General features: G+C 56.4%; 2 protein-coding genes and 1 long non-coding RNA gene across 7 annotated transcripts in view; 2 read left to right on the top strand and 1 right to left on the bottom strand.

Annotated features, from left to right (window-relative positions):
- TNNI3K (TNNI3 interacting kinase) overlaps positions 1–5,105 on the top strand; it is an 82,648-nt gene extending 77,543 nt beyond the window's left edge. For 4 of the 5 annotated variants that reach the window (XM_074905978.1, XM_074905975.1, XM_074905976.1 and 1 more), the window contains 2 exons: positions 599–678; positions 3,676–5,105. In XM_074905978.1, coding sequence (XP_074762079.1) covers positions 599–678; positions 3,676–3,752 — 157 coding nt within the window. In that variant the 3' untranslated portion in view covers positions 3,753–5,105. Of the gene's footprint in view, positions 1–55; positions 193–598; positions 679–3,675 lie in introns of those variants that run through there. The other variant, XR_012633652.1, reaches the window with a different exon arrangement.
- Positions 5,106–5,834: 729 nt separating this feature from the next.
- Positions 5,835–10,981, bottom strand: LOC141961256 (uncharacterized). Its single transcript, XR_012633755.1, has 2 exons — positions 10,767–10,981; positions 5,835–10,236 (listed from the first exon to the last, which is right to left on the bottom strand). It is a non-coding gene; the product is annotated as an uncharacterized LOC141961256 (long non-coding RNA).
- A 270-nt stretch (positions 10,982–11,251) lies between these two features.
- On the top strand, positions 11,252–15,097 carry LOC141960883 (uncharacterized). Its single transcript, XM_074907100.1, has 3 exons — positions 11,252–11,284; positions 11,714–13,792; positions 14,045–15,097. Exons 1-3 carry the CDS (start codon positions 11,252–11,254, stop codon positions 15,095–15,097), a joined length of 3,165 nt encoding a protein of 1,054 aa, XP_074763201.1.
- The last annotated feature ends 380 nt before the right edge of the window (positions 15,098–15,477 follow it).

Genomic DNA, 15,477 nt, shown 5'->3' with positions numbered 1-15,477 from the left:
GCCTCTTTTAAAGCACACCTCTAAGGTGCTATTTTCATGGAGCACTTTAATCCAGCAGGTCTTCTTTAGTGCCACGACCCAGTGTCTGACAGATCTGGGCCCTCCGTCACATCTGAACCGTTCTGAAGCATCTCCCTGTGCTCGCGTGCCGCGCTGCTTCCCCCGGCCGTCAGCTGCCTCGCTGGAACCACCATCCCTTGCCTTGTTCTTTCGGCAGCTCCTTGGAAATAAATGAACTAAGGGCTAAACGAGAGCAGTCTGGGCTTCTGGTTTTTGTGTGCGCTTGGTTTCTGTCTGCCGGCAACCTGAGACGCGCTGGCAGAGGAGACAGATCCCGAGGATCAGGGAAGCCCCAAGCAGTGTACCCGAGGGAAGGTGCTTTGAGAATGGATGTCACACGAGCAAGCAGGTGGTTCATGTTCTCTCTTCATAACTTCCTCTTGGTTTTTGTTTAGTGCAAAGGCCAGCGGCTGGGCATCAGGCTGATGTAGTTTATGTTACTGCATTTTCCTTCCAACTCTGTAGAAGTTCTTATGGTCTGGAGATGTGACATTATCAGTTTTATCTGAACAGACACCTCTTATTTAATTATTTGCAGCGCTGGGCAACACCCTTCCCAGGGTCTGTCTTTGGATGAGATGAGAAGAAACTTCCAGTACCCGCCAATCGACAAAAACGGTGAGTTAATGCAGAGCGCTCCTCTGAGGATCTTGCTGCGGTTAACCAAAACCTCGCTGAGGTACCAGAAAGCCTCACGAGAAAACCAGCGTTCAGCGCAGCCAGTGGCCGCGGCCAGGTAGAGCTGGTGAGGGCTGGCCCAGGGCTCCCGCAGCTCGCGGCGCCTTCCACGGCGGCTGCCCCCAAGACGCCGGAGCTGGGGGCCCTTTCGGCCGAGGTGGTGGGTCTGGGAGTGAGGAGGTGGCATTACACCCTCTGCTTCTGCAGAGGCTGGGTGAGACAGAGCTACTCCTGGAGCGCAGACTGACACCGCAAACCCTGCTCACATCTGCACTCCCCAACCTGTTCTGTCACCGGGAGAATTCAGGGTTTGTTCTGCCCGAAGCACATATCAGAAGCTCCTCAGCTTTGCTGTTTTTCAGGGGCCTCAGCATGACTCTTGCACTCCCTCCCCTGAACTGCGCACCTTGGGTGAGAAAAAGAGAAACTCTGGTCATATAAATATTTAGTGAGTACAACACTAACAGCAGTGTTGCTCTCATAATGAGCAGTGAGGTAATGACCTTCAAAACTGAAAAAAAAAGAACAAAAACTTTGTTATTACTTGTTGCATGTGGATCCCACAGCTACAGAGAGCTCGGGGCACAGCTTTCATCGGGTACCTGGCAACTGGAAAACTCGAGGAGGAAGAAAACAAGAACGAAACAGGAATGCTGAGTGAACTTAACCATCCAGGCAAGGCTGCAGAGGGTTTCTCAAGTCTGTGTTAAAAAGGGACAAAAGGGAGTGAAGGGCTGGTAGAGGCGTCTGACCTGTGGGATTCATGAGTGATTTCAGAGTGCACTCACGGGACCTCGAGGTTTGTTTTCAATATACCTGTTCCTTGGACCACAGTTTCCACAGAAGGGACCCAAAGCACAGGAGCAGGATGTGGCTGGTCGGGGCCCCAGGACCGTGGTCAGAGCCAAGGGCTGGCCAAGCCGAGCCTTGCGCTCACTCGCCTAACGATGGAAAAGGCCAGGACGGTGCCGAGGAACGGGCAGGTCCCGCCTGCCAGACGCAGCAGCACTGGGCAGGCGACTCCCGCCGCCCGCTCCATTCCAGCGGCTCCCGCAGCCCGAGTCACCGGGACGTGGAGCCCCAGGACGAGCAGAACCAGCATCCCCCTCGCCAAGGCCCGGGCGCAGCGGCCCTGGAGACCCGGCCCAGGCAAAGCACACCCGAGACAGCAGGTCCTGGGCCCCTTCCACTAGAGTGCTTGCGCTAATGATCGCAAATATTTGCACTCTTTATTTATGCCACATAAGCCAATTTCACTGCTGTCTCTCCCCATTCATGTCCATTTTGATCTTTTTTCCTTCTGTTTGCTTTTTGCCTAATGCTTTCCATTACCCTAATTTGCACTTGCAGCCTGTAAACAATAGAGAATACATTCACTGTTCTCCTCTCTCCATAAAAGTCCCCAGAGCATCCTGCTCCCATTCCTGCCACAGCCTCGGGGATAGCGAACAATTTTCTTCATTGAGTGCATCTGAAAATAGAAATGCTACAAGTAAACACAGCCCTGACTCTTTCAGTGACAGCAAAGCACCGGCTCTGCCGGGGAAGTTTCACAAATCGTGAGTTAAATGGTACCCTGAAAGCAGCAGAACCGCGAGGCAGGTGCACACTGCCCGGAGAACGCGCTCTAGCCTCTGAAGTTCAGACTGGTGTAAATATGGAGTTTAACTTTGGCTCTGGCTTCTCCTTGCTGCTGCAGCCCCCAGACGCTGCAGAGAAGCTCATGGTGCTGCTGCAGCCCATGATCCCAGTTTCCCAGGTGCAGGGAAGGGCCTGGGCAGGTTTGCAGCGCGGCAGCTGCCCCGCGACGCGAGGACATGCGCGTGCACTCCCTGGGCATCACCTGCAGGATACGGCGAGGGGTTGGAAACTCGGAAGCGTTAATTAAAGAGCAGGTCCCCTTCGTGTGGCAGCCCTGAGGCGAGGGGCAGCGACGGAGGCTCCAGCCGGCACGAAGCATCATCCTGCTCCTGAAGGTGCCTCGTCCCGCAGCGTCACTCCGCGGCACCACGGCTTTGGGGGCAGCGCCAGGCACGCCGCTCCCCGGGCGCAGGACGGGCACAGCGTGGGCCCAGCACCTTCGGGCCAGGAGGGAGTCCCCTCAGGAAACGCTTTGCTGCCAGCGGTGAAGGCACAGCGTGTCACGAGGAGATGAAGCAGCGTGCCTACGGGTCACACTTCGGGGCGCCGTGGGCAGCACTGCTGTGATTAGCAGAGCCTTCATTTTGTGCAGCTGTGTCTTATGTTTGGCACGCGGGAGCCTTCATGATGCATGCCAACCATCCCACCCTGTGCCCCAGGAGGTGTTTGTGTTCTAGTTCCTCTACTCCGAGCATCCCTGTACAACACCCAGTTACCGAGAAATTTGAGTTGGTGCCACTGGACTTTTCTTAGTGTGATAAAATCCAGGTGCCTGGGAGCAGCTGACCAGTGACACCCTGTAAAGGGAGAAACGGTTTCTTTGGCATTGTTGGAGCGGCTCCTTGGAAACACAGTGCTGGCGAGAGCAGTTGCTTTCTGTTTTGTAGTGTCGAGAATTAAAATTCAGTTTAGAAACATCAGAATATGCTTATTTTGAGCCCTCCGAAGCTCTCGTGGAAAGGGCAGAAGGTTGGGGGGGGTTTAATGGCAAACTTCCACAGTGTTATTAAAACACTGAGATCCATGTTTTTATGTCAGTCACTAAACATTCTTTGTGCTTGGTTATCGTGAGTTCAGTGCATGAATGACAGCGCCAGCTTACTGCTTATTTGCATTTTTCCTCAGCAGCTGATGCTGAATGGAGATTTGCAGACAGCCAAAGGTATCGGCATGATCTGTGCCTATTTATCTCAAAATGACACGCACGCTACTTTGTTGACGTTGTCACCGCAGGGGAAGGGGGGGAGACTCGCTGCTACGTTGAGCCGCAGGTGACCTTGTCTCTGCCCCTCGCAGGCTACGTGTCGGACCCCATCAGCACCATGAGGTTTCATTCCTGCAGCAGCAGCGGCAGCTTTGAGGAAAGCAACTGAGACTCACCCGCAGCCACAGCCCCACCCTCTCAGCCCAAGGCACCGTCTGCTACACCGAGGGTCCCTAAACTCAGCCAATGTCCCTGTCACAACTCCTGGCGCTGCCCCGCTGGCCTGCTTGAGGGTTGGGCGCTGCTGGCGGCGGCATCTGTCCTCTAACGCAGTGAATGTCCGCAAGGAATGTTGTGCTTTCACCTTGAGCTTTAACCGTCTGGAGAGATGAAGGTACAGATGCGTCTGCTGTGGTTTCAGAGCGCCAAGGCAAGATGTTCTCAGCTTGGCCTGCACGAGGTGGGGGGTACCAGCCCCTCCCTGACTGGTAGGTCCCAGGGAGCCGCCAGCCCCATCCCCATCGAGAAGAGGAGGAGCCTGTCACTCCCCACCACCATCCCGGCCACCGTGGAGACAAAGATGTTCCCACTCCCAGCTGCTGAACCAGATCGAGCTGCTTTTCTGAGCTCCCACGGCCCCAGACAGGTCCTGCGTCTCGTTTTCCTCACCGGGGGCTCACGCAGGTCCCCAACACCGCAGCCCCATGGCTGCAGCTCTTCCGAGCCCTGATCTCTGGCTGCTTTTCTGCCCACTGGGAATAAAAAGCTGTTTGGGTGCCCATCTTAGCTGTGCGCCCAGACGTTTGTGTTTGCTTTTGCTTATCCCCTCTCAGTTTGGTTTGAGTGATTGTTTTTCCCAAAGTGTGTAAGCTTTCATTCAGACACTCGCTTCCACAAAGCAACACAGGTACTCCAAAACAAACTCTAAACCAGAAGGAAAATATGCAAAATTGTGTCACAGAGATGATAATCCTACCGCGGAGCAAAGCTGCGTTTTGCCCTGAAGCAGAGCTGCAGCAGAGGGCCACCTAGCGCGTGCCGGGCTGGACGGGTGCTGTGGCCAGGCTTTGCAGCAGCCACTCCAACCACTGCTAATTAAAAATCATTTCAAAAAAAATAATAATAAAACAAACAGGTAGAGCAGGAGAACTTGAGTTCTTCTTCTAGAAGCAATTACAGAGTTCATTATGCTGTTATTTTCTGGGGTCTTTTTTCAAATTAGCAAAATTTAGCTGCAAGCGACCCTGCTGCAATATTATTCCTTAGCTGCATTCAAAGACACGAGTGTGTTACCAGCCGAGTAGAAATCAGCGTTCACAGCTGCTCGGGGGTGTTAGTCAGGGTGTCGGTTCCCTGGGACTGTGATCCCTGCTCCGAGGTCTGTGCGGACGCATCGCACAGCGCGATGCACGTGAACCACGGGGGCCGGGTGGCTCTGCCCACCCACGGCGTCCATGCACGCCCCGCATTTCACAATCCTAAAGCAATAAAAGTGGGGAAGATTTCACTTCACAAAGTTAAAGGTGTTTTTTCATTTGTTTTGATTTACTTCCTGAAAAATTCAGTGGGGGAGAAGGGGAACTAAAGCCGTACACCACGCTGCAGATCTGCCGCCAGCCCCTGGTTCCACCCAGCAGTCACTTCCCGTCCTGCTCGGTTCGTGTTTCTGTTCAGTATCATTTACACCAACATGCTGCTGGACCAGTGTAAATGTTAGAAGACAGACACAGAAAGGCTTGGGACGCAGCTCCCCGCGGGCCTTCCGGAGCCCGAAGGAAACCCCCAGCCCGTCAGAATCCCAGCTGGGCACCAATCCCACCCCGCGAGCATCCCGCCCGTGCCCGCTGGATCCCACCACGGCAGCCTCTTCCTCCCTGAGGCCGAGGCAGGTCTCTGTGGCCAGGGAGCCCTCTCAGTTTAATGCCTACATGTCCTGAAACTGAGGAATTCAGCGCCACAGAAAGCATCAGTGCAGCACCCCAGCCGCAGCCCAGCGTTTCAGGGGACCAAACGCTGCTCCCACTGGAAGGGAGCAGCTGACCACCCGTCCTCCTCCCCTGGGTTCGGTCACAGCTTTCGGGGTGATGAGCATTTGCTCGGAGCCTTCCTCTGGAAGAACCCGCAGAGAACTCTGCGCCCCGTCTTTGCAAAGCTTTAGCAGCAAGGCAGGACACTGCGATGTCAAACCTCCCAGAGCTTAACAAAACCCTCGGTCTGTCCCACAGGTAAAGGAAATCACCAGTCACCACGGTAACTTTTCAAACCAATTATTAGCTTTATTATTTTGCAAACGCCTCGTCTGGCAGGAACATTTCCCATTGTGGCTATAGAATTTGTGGAGCTTATGGCCTGAGAGAGGATTGGCCACCCCCCTGCACAACTCCACTGACCCCGCAGCACCCCAGGCCGGGGACGGGCACATCTGCACAACAAACCCCAAACGGCCAAAGCTTGTTCAGGTCAAAAGCATCATCCTTGATCTTTTCCCATTTTTGGTTCAGAAAAAGTGTGCAAAACACACTGAACTTAGTATGCTGTCCCCTCAGATAAACCACTGGGGGTGAAAAAAGAGGTGCCCCTGAGCAGACTCTAGTTCATTGCTAACAAAGAGTTCTGCCCTTGGCGCTCCCCCCTAGGTCAATCAGGACCCCCCCGACACCCAGCGACCCGGCCAGGCTGTTCTCCTGCAGCCGTAACAAACCTCCACGCTGCAAACCACGCCACCACCACAGCCACATTTCTTTGCAGGTGGAGGAAATACGTCATATTCTTTCTAAAAGTAGAAGCAACCCTGGAAAGTGCCATGCTTTGAGGAAAGACATGCAGAGCTGACGGGACAAGGCGCGGTTGGGATGCTGATGGAAATTCCCTACCTGTCCCCTTGGCCAGAGGGTCCCTGTGGCAAAGCCCCGGGGCACAAGCTGAGGCAGGGAGGGGTGACAGAGCTCAGACCTCATTCCTCAGGTTTTGCACCTGCCGGTGCATGAGACACCAGCAGGGCAGAAAGGATCAACCGTCGTACCTGCAAAACTCAGTTCCAGCATTGTTTTTTTCTCACAAACACCTCTGCACTATGTCTTTTCCCTTGCTTAAACCAATCATGCGATGACTCTTCGTTAACCCAGCAGCTGTACCTGAGCACCAGAAACTAAACTGGACTAGAGAACAGAAAATAAAGCAAGGAGAGTAGACTTAATTTGCATTAATACCTCTGGGTATGAGCTGCTTGGTACGATCTCCAAGCACCTCCTTGGAAAGGGTCAGAGGTGGACATGCAGAAACAACAACAAAAAAATATCAGAAGGGTTTTGAAGGCAAAACTTTTATGGTTTAGAAAGCTCTTTACAAGGCCAACTTCTTGCAAATAATTTTACTAGTCCCGGCGCTGGGAGCTGGCCTTGGAACACCCTTCCTCACCCTGCACCACAGGGCGAGAGGCGTCTGTTTAGCCCCTGCCACCTCCCGGGGCGTGATTTCAGCCCCTGTGAGCGTCTGCGGCACCACCAGCAGCATCCAGTGACGAGCTACTGAGAGCACCCCACAGTTTAGGGAGTAAAAAAATGCCTTTGTTGTGAGCCAGCCATGAATTTCACTAGTGGCAACACTGTTGGGACAGTTTGCTTTTCTCACGTATGTTCAGTTTAATAATTAGTTGTGTCCCCCCCACCTTTTTTTTTTTGTTGCACACATTTTGTTGCCACCTACCTTGTTTCACTTTGAAGTTAATTACTAACTAGGATGGTTAGGAGAGCAGAAATTAACACGAGTAGCATTTTCAAAACCATAAAATTATCCGTTTGGATGGTTTTGCATCTTACCCAAACTCCACCTGCTCAGCCTGCAGACTGCCCATGTTCTGAAGGCACACAGCTGGCACGTCTGACCGCCACGGCACCAGCAGCACGGCAGCGCTCCGGAGGGGAAACTGCCAAATTCAGCTCAATTCTGTGTCTGGTTCAAGTCCTCCGACCATTTTAGGACTCAGTTGCCTTACAGGAGCCAGATGTGGACGGTGCAGTGTCCCAGGCACGAGGCGGGCTCACGTCACCCCGCAGCCGTGCTGTGCCAAGCAGCTGCTGTGGCACGGCCAGCGTGCCAAAAAGTGAGGAAAAAGGCAAATGTGTGAGTGGGGGGAAACCGCCTGGTACAGCGCAGGGGTGAGCTGCCAGGATGGGGTACGGGCGGTTTCCTCGCCTGTATCCATCCTGTAAAGGTGGCTGTCGGAAGGAAGCGTGAGAGAAAACAGGTTATTTCATCAATACAGTATGAGCTCAGAAATCGTGGGGTGTTCTTGGGAAGTTTGATCTCTTCTTTTTTTTTTTTTTCCTATCTGTATATAAAACCAGAGTATTTGAAGTGTGGTTTTTTTACAGCAATACAAGAACTTGTATGAGTTGGCAGGTGCCTAAGTGAAGGATACCCTAACTGTTAAATTCGTACGCACAAGTGCCATTTATAAATACTTTAAACAAGGAATTGCCACTTTCCAGTTCCCTACAAGCACTACTGCACCATTCAGCTGGGCCCTGCCCAGTGCTCCGGGTCTCCGGCAGCCCGAGCGCCCCGGCAGATCCGCTGCCTCCTGGGTACCCCCTCGCCTTCCCTCCCCCAGGGCCGAGCGGCACTAGTGAACCTGTCTGCTGCTGCTGCCAACCCACCCGCCCCTCCGGGGTTCTCTACAGGTGGCTTCTGCCCCCGAGGAAAGAGCCCTGGCCCCTGGGAGGGACGGGACGGGGCTCGGCCGCAGCCCCGGGGACACGGGCAGCCTCGGGTTTGATCCCGACCCTCCCGGGGATCCCTGCCAAGGCAGGGCCCCGCGCTGCCCCTCCGCCCCGGGCACCCGTGGCCCCTGAACTGCATCACCCACGTGCGCTGGCCAGCGGCTTCGGCACAGCCGTGCCCACAAGCCAGAGGCATTTGCTTTGCAGGGGACTGCGTGACACGGCTTCAGCAGCACAAATAGTTGGAAAGCAGAGATCAGCTCCAGAGACCAGGCCCTACTTGACTGGCAGCTCCTGTTCTTAAGAAATATATATAATGAATAGTGAAAGCACGTGCAAAACGTCCAAGAGCTACACACGCTGCTACAGGGTTTTCCGCAGACCCAGGCAGATGATCAGGTGTGCACACGTGCGCCGAAAGCCACCCTCCGGAGGTCACGCCCTGAACTCAGATTCTGAACACTTGGCGTACCAGGCGTGTTCAGCTGTAGAGCACGCAAACACAGGTTAGCTATTTACTGCCCCTTCCTGATACTGAACAACACTGAGAACGGCTCAGGCCAGCGAACAAGCCACTTCTGGTTTTGTGGACGTTCCCTGGTTAAACGATCATTGTTGAGGGGTCAAACGCCTCGTAAGCAGACACCGCACATCCTGCACGGAGCAAACGCTTCACCCAGGACCGCTCCATGTCATGCTTTCTCTTAAACTGCTGAGCACTGTAAAGCTGTTATTAGTCTTTTCTGTCTACTTTTCTGTTTCAAAGCACTCCCTGGTGTCCAGACTGAAAACACAAATGCAACCGTCTTTACCACAGGAGGGAACAAACACCAATTACTTGACACATTTAACGTTCCTCTCCCATGCAGACTGATCCTCAGTGACTCAGTGTCGCATCCGCCCAAAATCCCGCCCGTCTCAGCCGTCTCCCGACCTGCACACGCAGCGATGGCCCCGCTGGGGCAGAGCGTCCTGCAGCCACCGAGCAAGGCCTGGCAGGTGCCGCGGGGCCTCGGGGAGCCCCTGGGGCTGGGCAAGAGCCGGGGGGGCTCCGGCAGCGGAGATCCGCAGCCAGCACGGGGCTGGGACCGCTCTACACCGACCACAGCGAGCTACTCCTGCCTGAGCCCAGCAGGAGCGAAGGCCGGGCTTGAACCATTTGTAAATATGAGCTGGAGTTGCTGGGGTTTAACAGCTCTCAGCGTTTCCAAGACCCGGGAGGGCCCTGAAGCGTGGCCAGCGACAGAGTCCCCGAGGAGAGCACAGCCCTCCCGCGCACGCCCGAGGGTCGCTCGCCTGCAGCGTGGGGTGGAGGCAGCCCCCAACCTAAAGACCCCCGGGCAAGGCCACCGCCGCCCCCGGGACCGGCCGTCCCCCACCTCTGCTGAGCGCCCCCCACGCGCTCGTCGGAAGCGCCAGCGTGAGCCGGGGCCCCGCGCCCAGCAGAGACACAGCCCCGGCTCAGCAACCGACAGATAACACAGCACAGACACGGATGGACACGAACGTGAAACCTCTTACTCAACAATTAACAACACAGAAAGCACATCTACCCCCACCCCCCCCCACAGCAGCCATCACCATCAGAAGCGAGCGGTGCCCAGGGAAGGAGGGAGGCTCAGCCAGTCCAATATTGCTCCGTGTCTTAGGAGAGCGAGCCTGAGAGCTGAGGGATAATCCTTGCTGTTACTGTCCTTGAGAGCACGAGGGAGCGGTGCATCGGGGTTGGAGCATTTCAGGTGTCTGCTCCGCACAGAGAAGCTGCTCTAGCAAAGCGTGATAGATGGTTGTGGTACTCGCAGAGTAAAATAAAGATCATCCCAACCGGCACAAATCTACAGCGTTTGTGTACATGTTGCAGGACAGAGCACTGAAGCAGCAGCAGAGAAAGCTTGGAGTTTCTTCCCCAACCTGGAGCTGTACTGAGGGCACCTACAAAACAACAGGTAAAACATTAGCTTTACAAAAAAGGTGCTAAGCTTTGAGCTACTGATACACCACGGGAACAGATTTACCAGGAGCACCTGCCAAAGCGGGCAGAGGAGCCGGGCTGCCCTTGACCTGGGGCTGCCCTTGACCTGGGGCTGCCCTTGACCTGGGGCTGCCCTTCCCTTGACCTGGGGCTGCCCTTCCCTTGACCTGGGGCTGCCCTTCCCTTGACCTGGGGCTGCCCTTCCCTTGACCTGGGGCTGCCCTGCTGGGTGGCGGGAGCTGCTCTGCAAGGGGTGAGGGGCGGCCAGCGTAGCACCAGAACCAAGGGATTTGCAAGGAGTTTTCGGGAACTGGGAAGGGGACAGAAGACGCCGCCCAAAAGGACTTACCATCCCCTACCCAGCGGCCAGCAGCAGATACTTAAGGGAAGTGTAAGGAGCAGGGCCAAGTGCTGCACCCGCTGCTCCTGCGGGGACCAGCCCGGGGACCTGACCGGGCGCAGGGCAGCGGCCGACCCGCGCAGGACTCACCTCACGGGGCTGCTGCTCCTCTGGCCCTGCCAGCAGCTCCCAGGGCATCTGGGCCGGCTCCAGGGGACTGTCCTTCCTCTGCTCGTGTCCTCAGCTGCTCCCTGCACTACCCCCTCTCCCCTGTTGTCGGAGAGGTCTGGTGGTTCCCCTCAGCTTTTACCCCGCCTGCTCTGGCCTCAGCTCCGGCTCAGGATGTTTCTGCCATCGGCTGCTCTCCAAGGGACGTGACTCACGCAGGTCTCCGTGCCGAGGGAACACGAGATGTTGCTGTGCCCCGCTCCCCCCCCGCCTCGCACTGGTTCTCGGCCCCTTCCCTCACACCCTCCTGGCTGACCCCTTGCCCACGAGCTCCAGCAGCTGCCCCTTCCCCATCCCTGTGGCAGGCGCATCCGCCCAATGAGAGCAGAGCTTCTTGGCTGCTGAGGTGTAGCAGCTTTGGGCTGCCCCTGTTCTCAGGGCCTCGTGGCAACTGGGGCCTTTGGCCAATGGGAGCCGCTACTGACTCCAGGTCGGATTGGGCCTGGGGATAAAGGGAGTCCCCGGGGAGCCATTTGGAGCTCGTCCCTGGAGCAGCAGCTGCAGTCAGGACTCTCCCCTGGGTCAGGACGCTGCCCTGAGCAGCTCCTCGAGGGTGAGAGCCCTCACTTGTCAGGTGAGCGATAGAGCGTTTGGGGTGGGTGTTAAACCCCAGGGAGGGGGGCTTTGTTCTGCGTTTTGGGTGGCCCTTAAACCCTAGAAAGCTGTTCTGTTCTCTCACAGACATTCGAACCTGTAATTTACAGAGAGCTAGTTACCTGTGTTAATAATAACTTTTTATTATTTTTAGTGGTTGGCTGTTTAATAGAGAGCACCCGTAACAATCCCCCCCAGAGTGCCCTCGCTCAGCTGACACCCCTGCCCCACTCTATCTCCCCCCCGCCTGCTCCCATCACCCCTCCCTCTTCCAGGGGCTCATCTCCTGCAGACAGAGCGCTCCCGAGGTCTCTCCCTTCCAGTTCGCTCTCCTGCAGGGGCTCATCTTCTGCAGAAAGAGCGCTCCCGAGGTCTCTCCCTTCCAGTTCGCTCTCCTGCAGGGGCTCATCTTCTGCAGAAAGAGCGCTTGTGAGGTCTCTCTCCTCCACTTCGCTCTCCTGCAGGGGCTCATCTTCTGCAGACAGAGCGCTCCCGAGGTCTCTCCCTTCCAGTTCGCTCTCCTGCAGGGGCTCATCTTCTGCAGACAGAGCGCTCCCGAGGTCTCTCCCTTCCAGTTCGCTCTCCTGCAGGGGCTCATCTTCTGCAGACAGAGCGCTCGTGAGGTCTCTCTCCTCCACTTCGCTCTCCTGCAGGGGCTCATCTTCTGCAGACAGAGCGCTCCCGAGGACTCTCCCTTCCAGTTCACTCTCCTGCAGGGGCTCATTTTCTGCAGACAGAGCGCTCCCAAAGTCTCTCCCTTCCACTTCGCTCTCCTGCAGGGGCTCATTTTCTGCAGACAGAGCGCTCCCAAGGTCTCTCCCTTCCACTTCGCTCTCCTGCAGGTCCTCATCTTCTGCAGACAGAGCGCTTGTGAGGTCTCTCCCTTCCACTTCGCTCTCCTGCAGGTCCTCATTTTCTGCGGACAGAGCGCTCCCGAGGACTCTCCCTTCCAGTTCACTCTCCTGCAGGGGCTCATTTTCTGCAGACAGAGCGCTCCCAAGGTCTCTCCCTTCCACTTCGCTCTCCTGCAGGGGCTCATCTTCTGCGGACAGAGCGCTCCCGAGGTCTCTCTCTTCCACTTCGCTCTCCTGCAGGGGCTCATCTTCTACAGACAGAGCGCTTGTGAGGTCTCTCTCCTCCACTTCGCTCTCCTGCAGGGGCTCATCTTCTGCAGACAGAGCGCTCGTGAGGTCTCTCCCTTCCAGTTCGCTCTCCTGCAGGGGCTCATCTTCTGCAGAAAGAGCGCTTGTGAGGTCTCTCTCCTCCACTTCGCTCTCCTGCAGGGGCTCATTTTCTGCAGACAGAGCGCTCCCGAGGACTCTCCCTTCCAGTTCGCTCTCCTGCAGGGGCTCATCTTCTGCAGACAGAGCGCTCGTGAGGTCTCTCTCCTCCACTTCGCTCTCCTGCAGGGGCTCATCTTCTGCAGACAGAGCGCTCCCGAGGTCTCTCTCCTCCACTTCGCTCTCCTGCAGGGGCTCATCTTCTGCAGACAGAGCGCTCGTGAGGTCTCTCCCTTCCAGTTCGCTCTCCTGCAGGGGCTCATCTTCTGCAGAAAGAGCGCTTGTGAGGTCTCTCCCTTCCACTTCGCTCTCCTGCAGGTCCTCATCTTCTGCGGACAGAGCGCTTGTGAGGTCTCTTCCTTCCACTTCGCTCTCCTGCAGGGGCTCATCTTCTGCAGAAAGAGCGCTCCCGAGGTCTCTCTCCTCCACTTCGCTCTCCTGCAGGGGCTCATTTTCTGCAGACAGAGCGCTCCCGAGGACTCTCCCTTCCACTGCGCTCTCCTGCAGGGGCTCATCTTCTGCAGAAAGAGCGCTTGTGAGGTCTCTCTCCTCCACTTCGCTCTCCTGCAGGGGCTCATTTTCTGCAGACAGAGCGCTCCCGAGGACTCTCCCTTCCAGTTCGCTCTCCTGCAGGGGCTCATCTTCTGCAGACAGAGCGCTCGTGAGGCCTCTCTCTTCCACTTCGCTCTCCTGCAGGGGCTCATCTTCTGCAGAAAGAGCGCTCGTGAGGTCTCTCTCCTCCACTTCGCTCTCCTGCAGGGGCTCATCTTCTGCAGAAAGAGCGCTCGTGAGGTCTCTCTCCTCCACTTCGCTCTCCTGCAGGGGCTCATCTTCTGCAGACAGAGCGCTCCCGAGGTCTCTCTCCTCCACTTCGCTCTCCTGCAGGGGCTCATCTTCTGCAGACAGAGCGCTCGTGAGGTCTCTCTCCTCCACTTCGCTCTCCTGCAGGTCCTCATTTTCTGCAGACAGAGCGCTCGTGAGGTCTCTCCCTTCCAGTTCACTCTCCTGCAGGGGCTCATCTTCTGCAGACAGAGCGCTCCCAAGGTCTCTCCCTTCCACTTCGCTCTCCTGCAGGTCCTCATTTTCTGCAGACAGAGCGCTCGTGAGGTCTCTCCCTTCCAGTTCACTCTCCTGCAGGGGCTCATCTCCTGCAGACAGAGCGCTCCCGAGGTCTCTCTCCTCCACTTCGCTCTCCTGCAGGGGCTCATCTTCTGCAGAAAGAGTGCTTGTGAGGCCTCTCTCTTCCACTGCGCTCTCCTGCAGGGGCTCATCTTCTGCAGAAAGAGCGCTTGTGAGGTCTCTCTCCTCCACTTCGCTCTCCTGCAGGTCCTCATTTTCTGCAGACAGAGCGCTCCCGAGGTCTCTCCCTTCCACTTCGCTCTCCTGCAGGGGCTCATTTTCTGCAGACAGAGCGCTCGTGAGGTCTCTCCCTTCCAGTTCGCTCTCCTGCAGGTCCTCATTTTCTGCGGACAGAGCGCTCCCAAGGTCTCTCCCTTCCAGTTCGCTCTCCTGCAGGGGCTCATCTTCTGCAGACAGAGCGCTTGTGAGGCCTCTCTCTTCCACTTCGCTCTCCTGCAGGGGCACATCTTCTGCAGAAAGAGCGCTTGTGAGGCCTCTCTCTTCCACTTCGCTCTCCTGCAGGGGCACATCTTCTGCAGAAAGAGCGCTTGTGAGGCCTCTCTCTTCCACTTCGCTCTCCTGCAGGGGCTCATCTTCTGCAGACAGAGCGCTCGTGAGGTCTCTCTCCTCCACTTCGCTCTCCTGCAGGGGCTCATCTTCTGCAGACAGAGCGCTCCCGAGGTCTCTCTCCTCCACTTCGCTCTCCTGCAGGGGCTCATCTTCTACAGACAGAGCGCTCGTGAGGTCTCTCTCTTCCACTTCGCTCTCCTGCAGGGGCTCATCTTCTACAGACAGAGCGCTTCCGAGGTCTCTCTCCTCCACTTCGCTCTCCTGCAGGGGCTCATTTTCTGCGGACAGAGCGCTTGTGAGGCCTCTCTCTTCCACTGCGCTCTCCTGCAGGGGCTCATCTTCTGCAGACAGAGCGCTTGTGAGGCCTCTCTCTTCCACTTCGCTCTCCTGCAGGGGCTCATCTTCTGCAGACAGAGCGCTCGTGAGGCCTCTCCCTTCCACTGCGCTCTCCTGCAGGGGCTCATCTTCTGCAGACAGAGCGCTCTTCTCGTCTCTCCTTTCCACTTCGCTCTCCTGCAGGGGCTCATCTGCAGACAGAGCGCTCTTCTCATCTCTCACTTCCACTTCGCTCTCCTCCAGTTTCTCATCTCCTGCAAACAGAGTAATCGTCAGGTCTTTCTCGTCAAATTCTCCCTCCTTCAGGTCCTCCTCTCCCTCAGACTCAGCACTTGCCGCATCATCTTCCCCTGAAAAACTTCCCTCCTTCATGTTCTCTCTCTCCGATTCCTCTACGCCAGAGTCCTCGTCATCACTCTGAGAGAGGTCCTCAGCCCCCCCCAGCTCCTCGGGCTGCATTCTGCCTTCCTCCTGGCCAAGGTCTTCTCCTGCCCCTGACAGCTCCTCTTCCCCGCTTCCCTGCTGTTCGAGTTCTGCCTAGTTCTCCATCCCCTCCACCAGCATTCCCTGTTCCCCAGGTGCCACCTCAGTGCCAAACTCCTTTCCTTTCCCTGTCGCCTGTCCTTTGGGATCTCCCTATGCCATGGCACTCTCTGCAGGAGCAGATTCCTCCACCACAAGCTGACCCTCTGCCTGCAGCACAGCCACTTCTTCCTCCTGGGGCAGAAAATCGC

This window comes from Athene noctua, chromosome 5, assembly GCF_965140245.1.
Source record: "Athene noctua chromosome 5, bAthNoc1.hap1.1, whole genome shotgun sequence".
NCBI classification, from domain to species: Eukaryota; Metazoa; Chordata; class Aves; order Strigiformes; family Strigidae; genus Athene; species Athene noctua.
This window is presented reverse-complemented; position numbering and strand designations above follow the sequence as displayed.

Coding starts and splice junctions, on each gene's coding strand:
- LOC141960883 (XM_074907100.1), top strand. CDS start 11,252: ATGGGAGCCGCTACTGACTCCAGGTCGGATTGG. Junction 11,285..11,713: donor CTGACTCCAGGTCGGATTGG/GCCTGGGGATAA, acceptor TCCCTCTTCCAG/GGGCTCATCTCCTGCAGACA. Junction 13,793..14,044: donor TCCACTTCGCTCTCCTGCAG/GTCCTCATTTTC, acceptor GCTCTCCTGCAG/GTCCTCATTTTCTGCAGACA.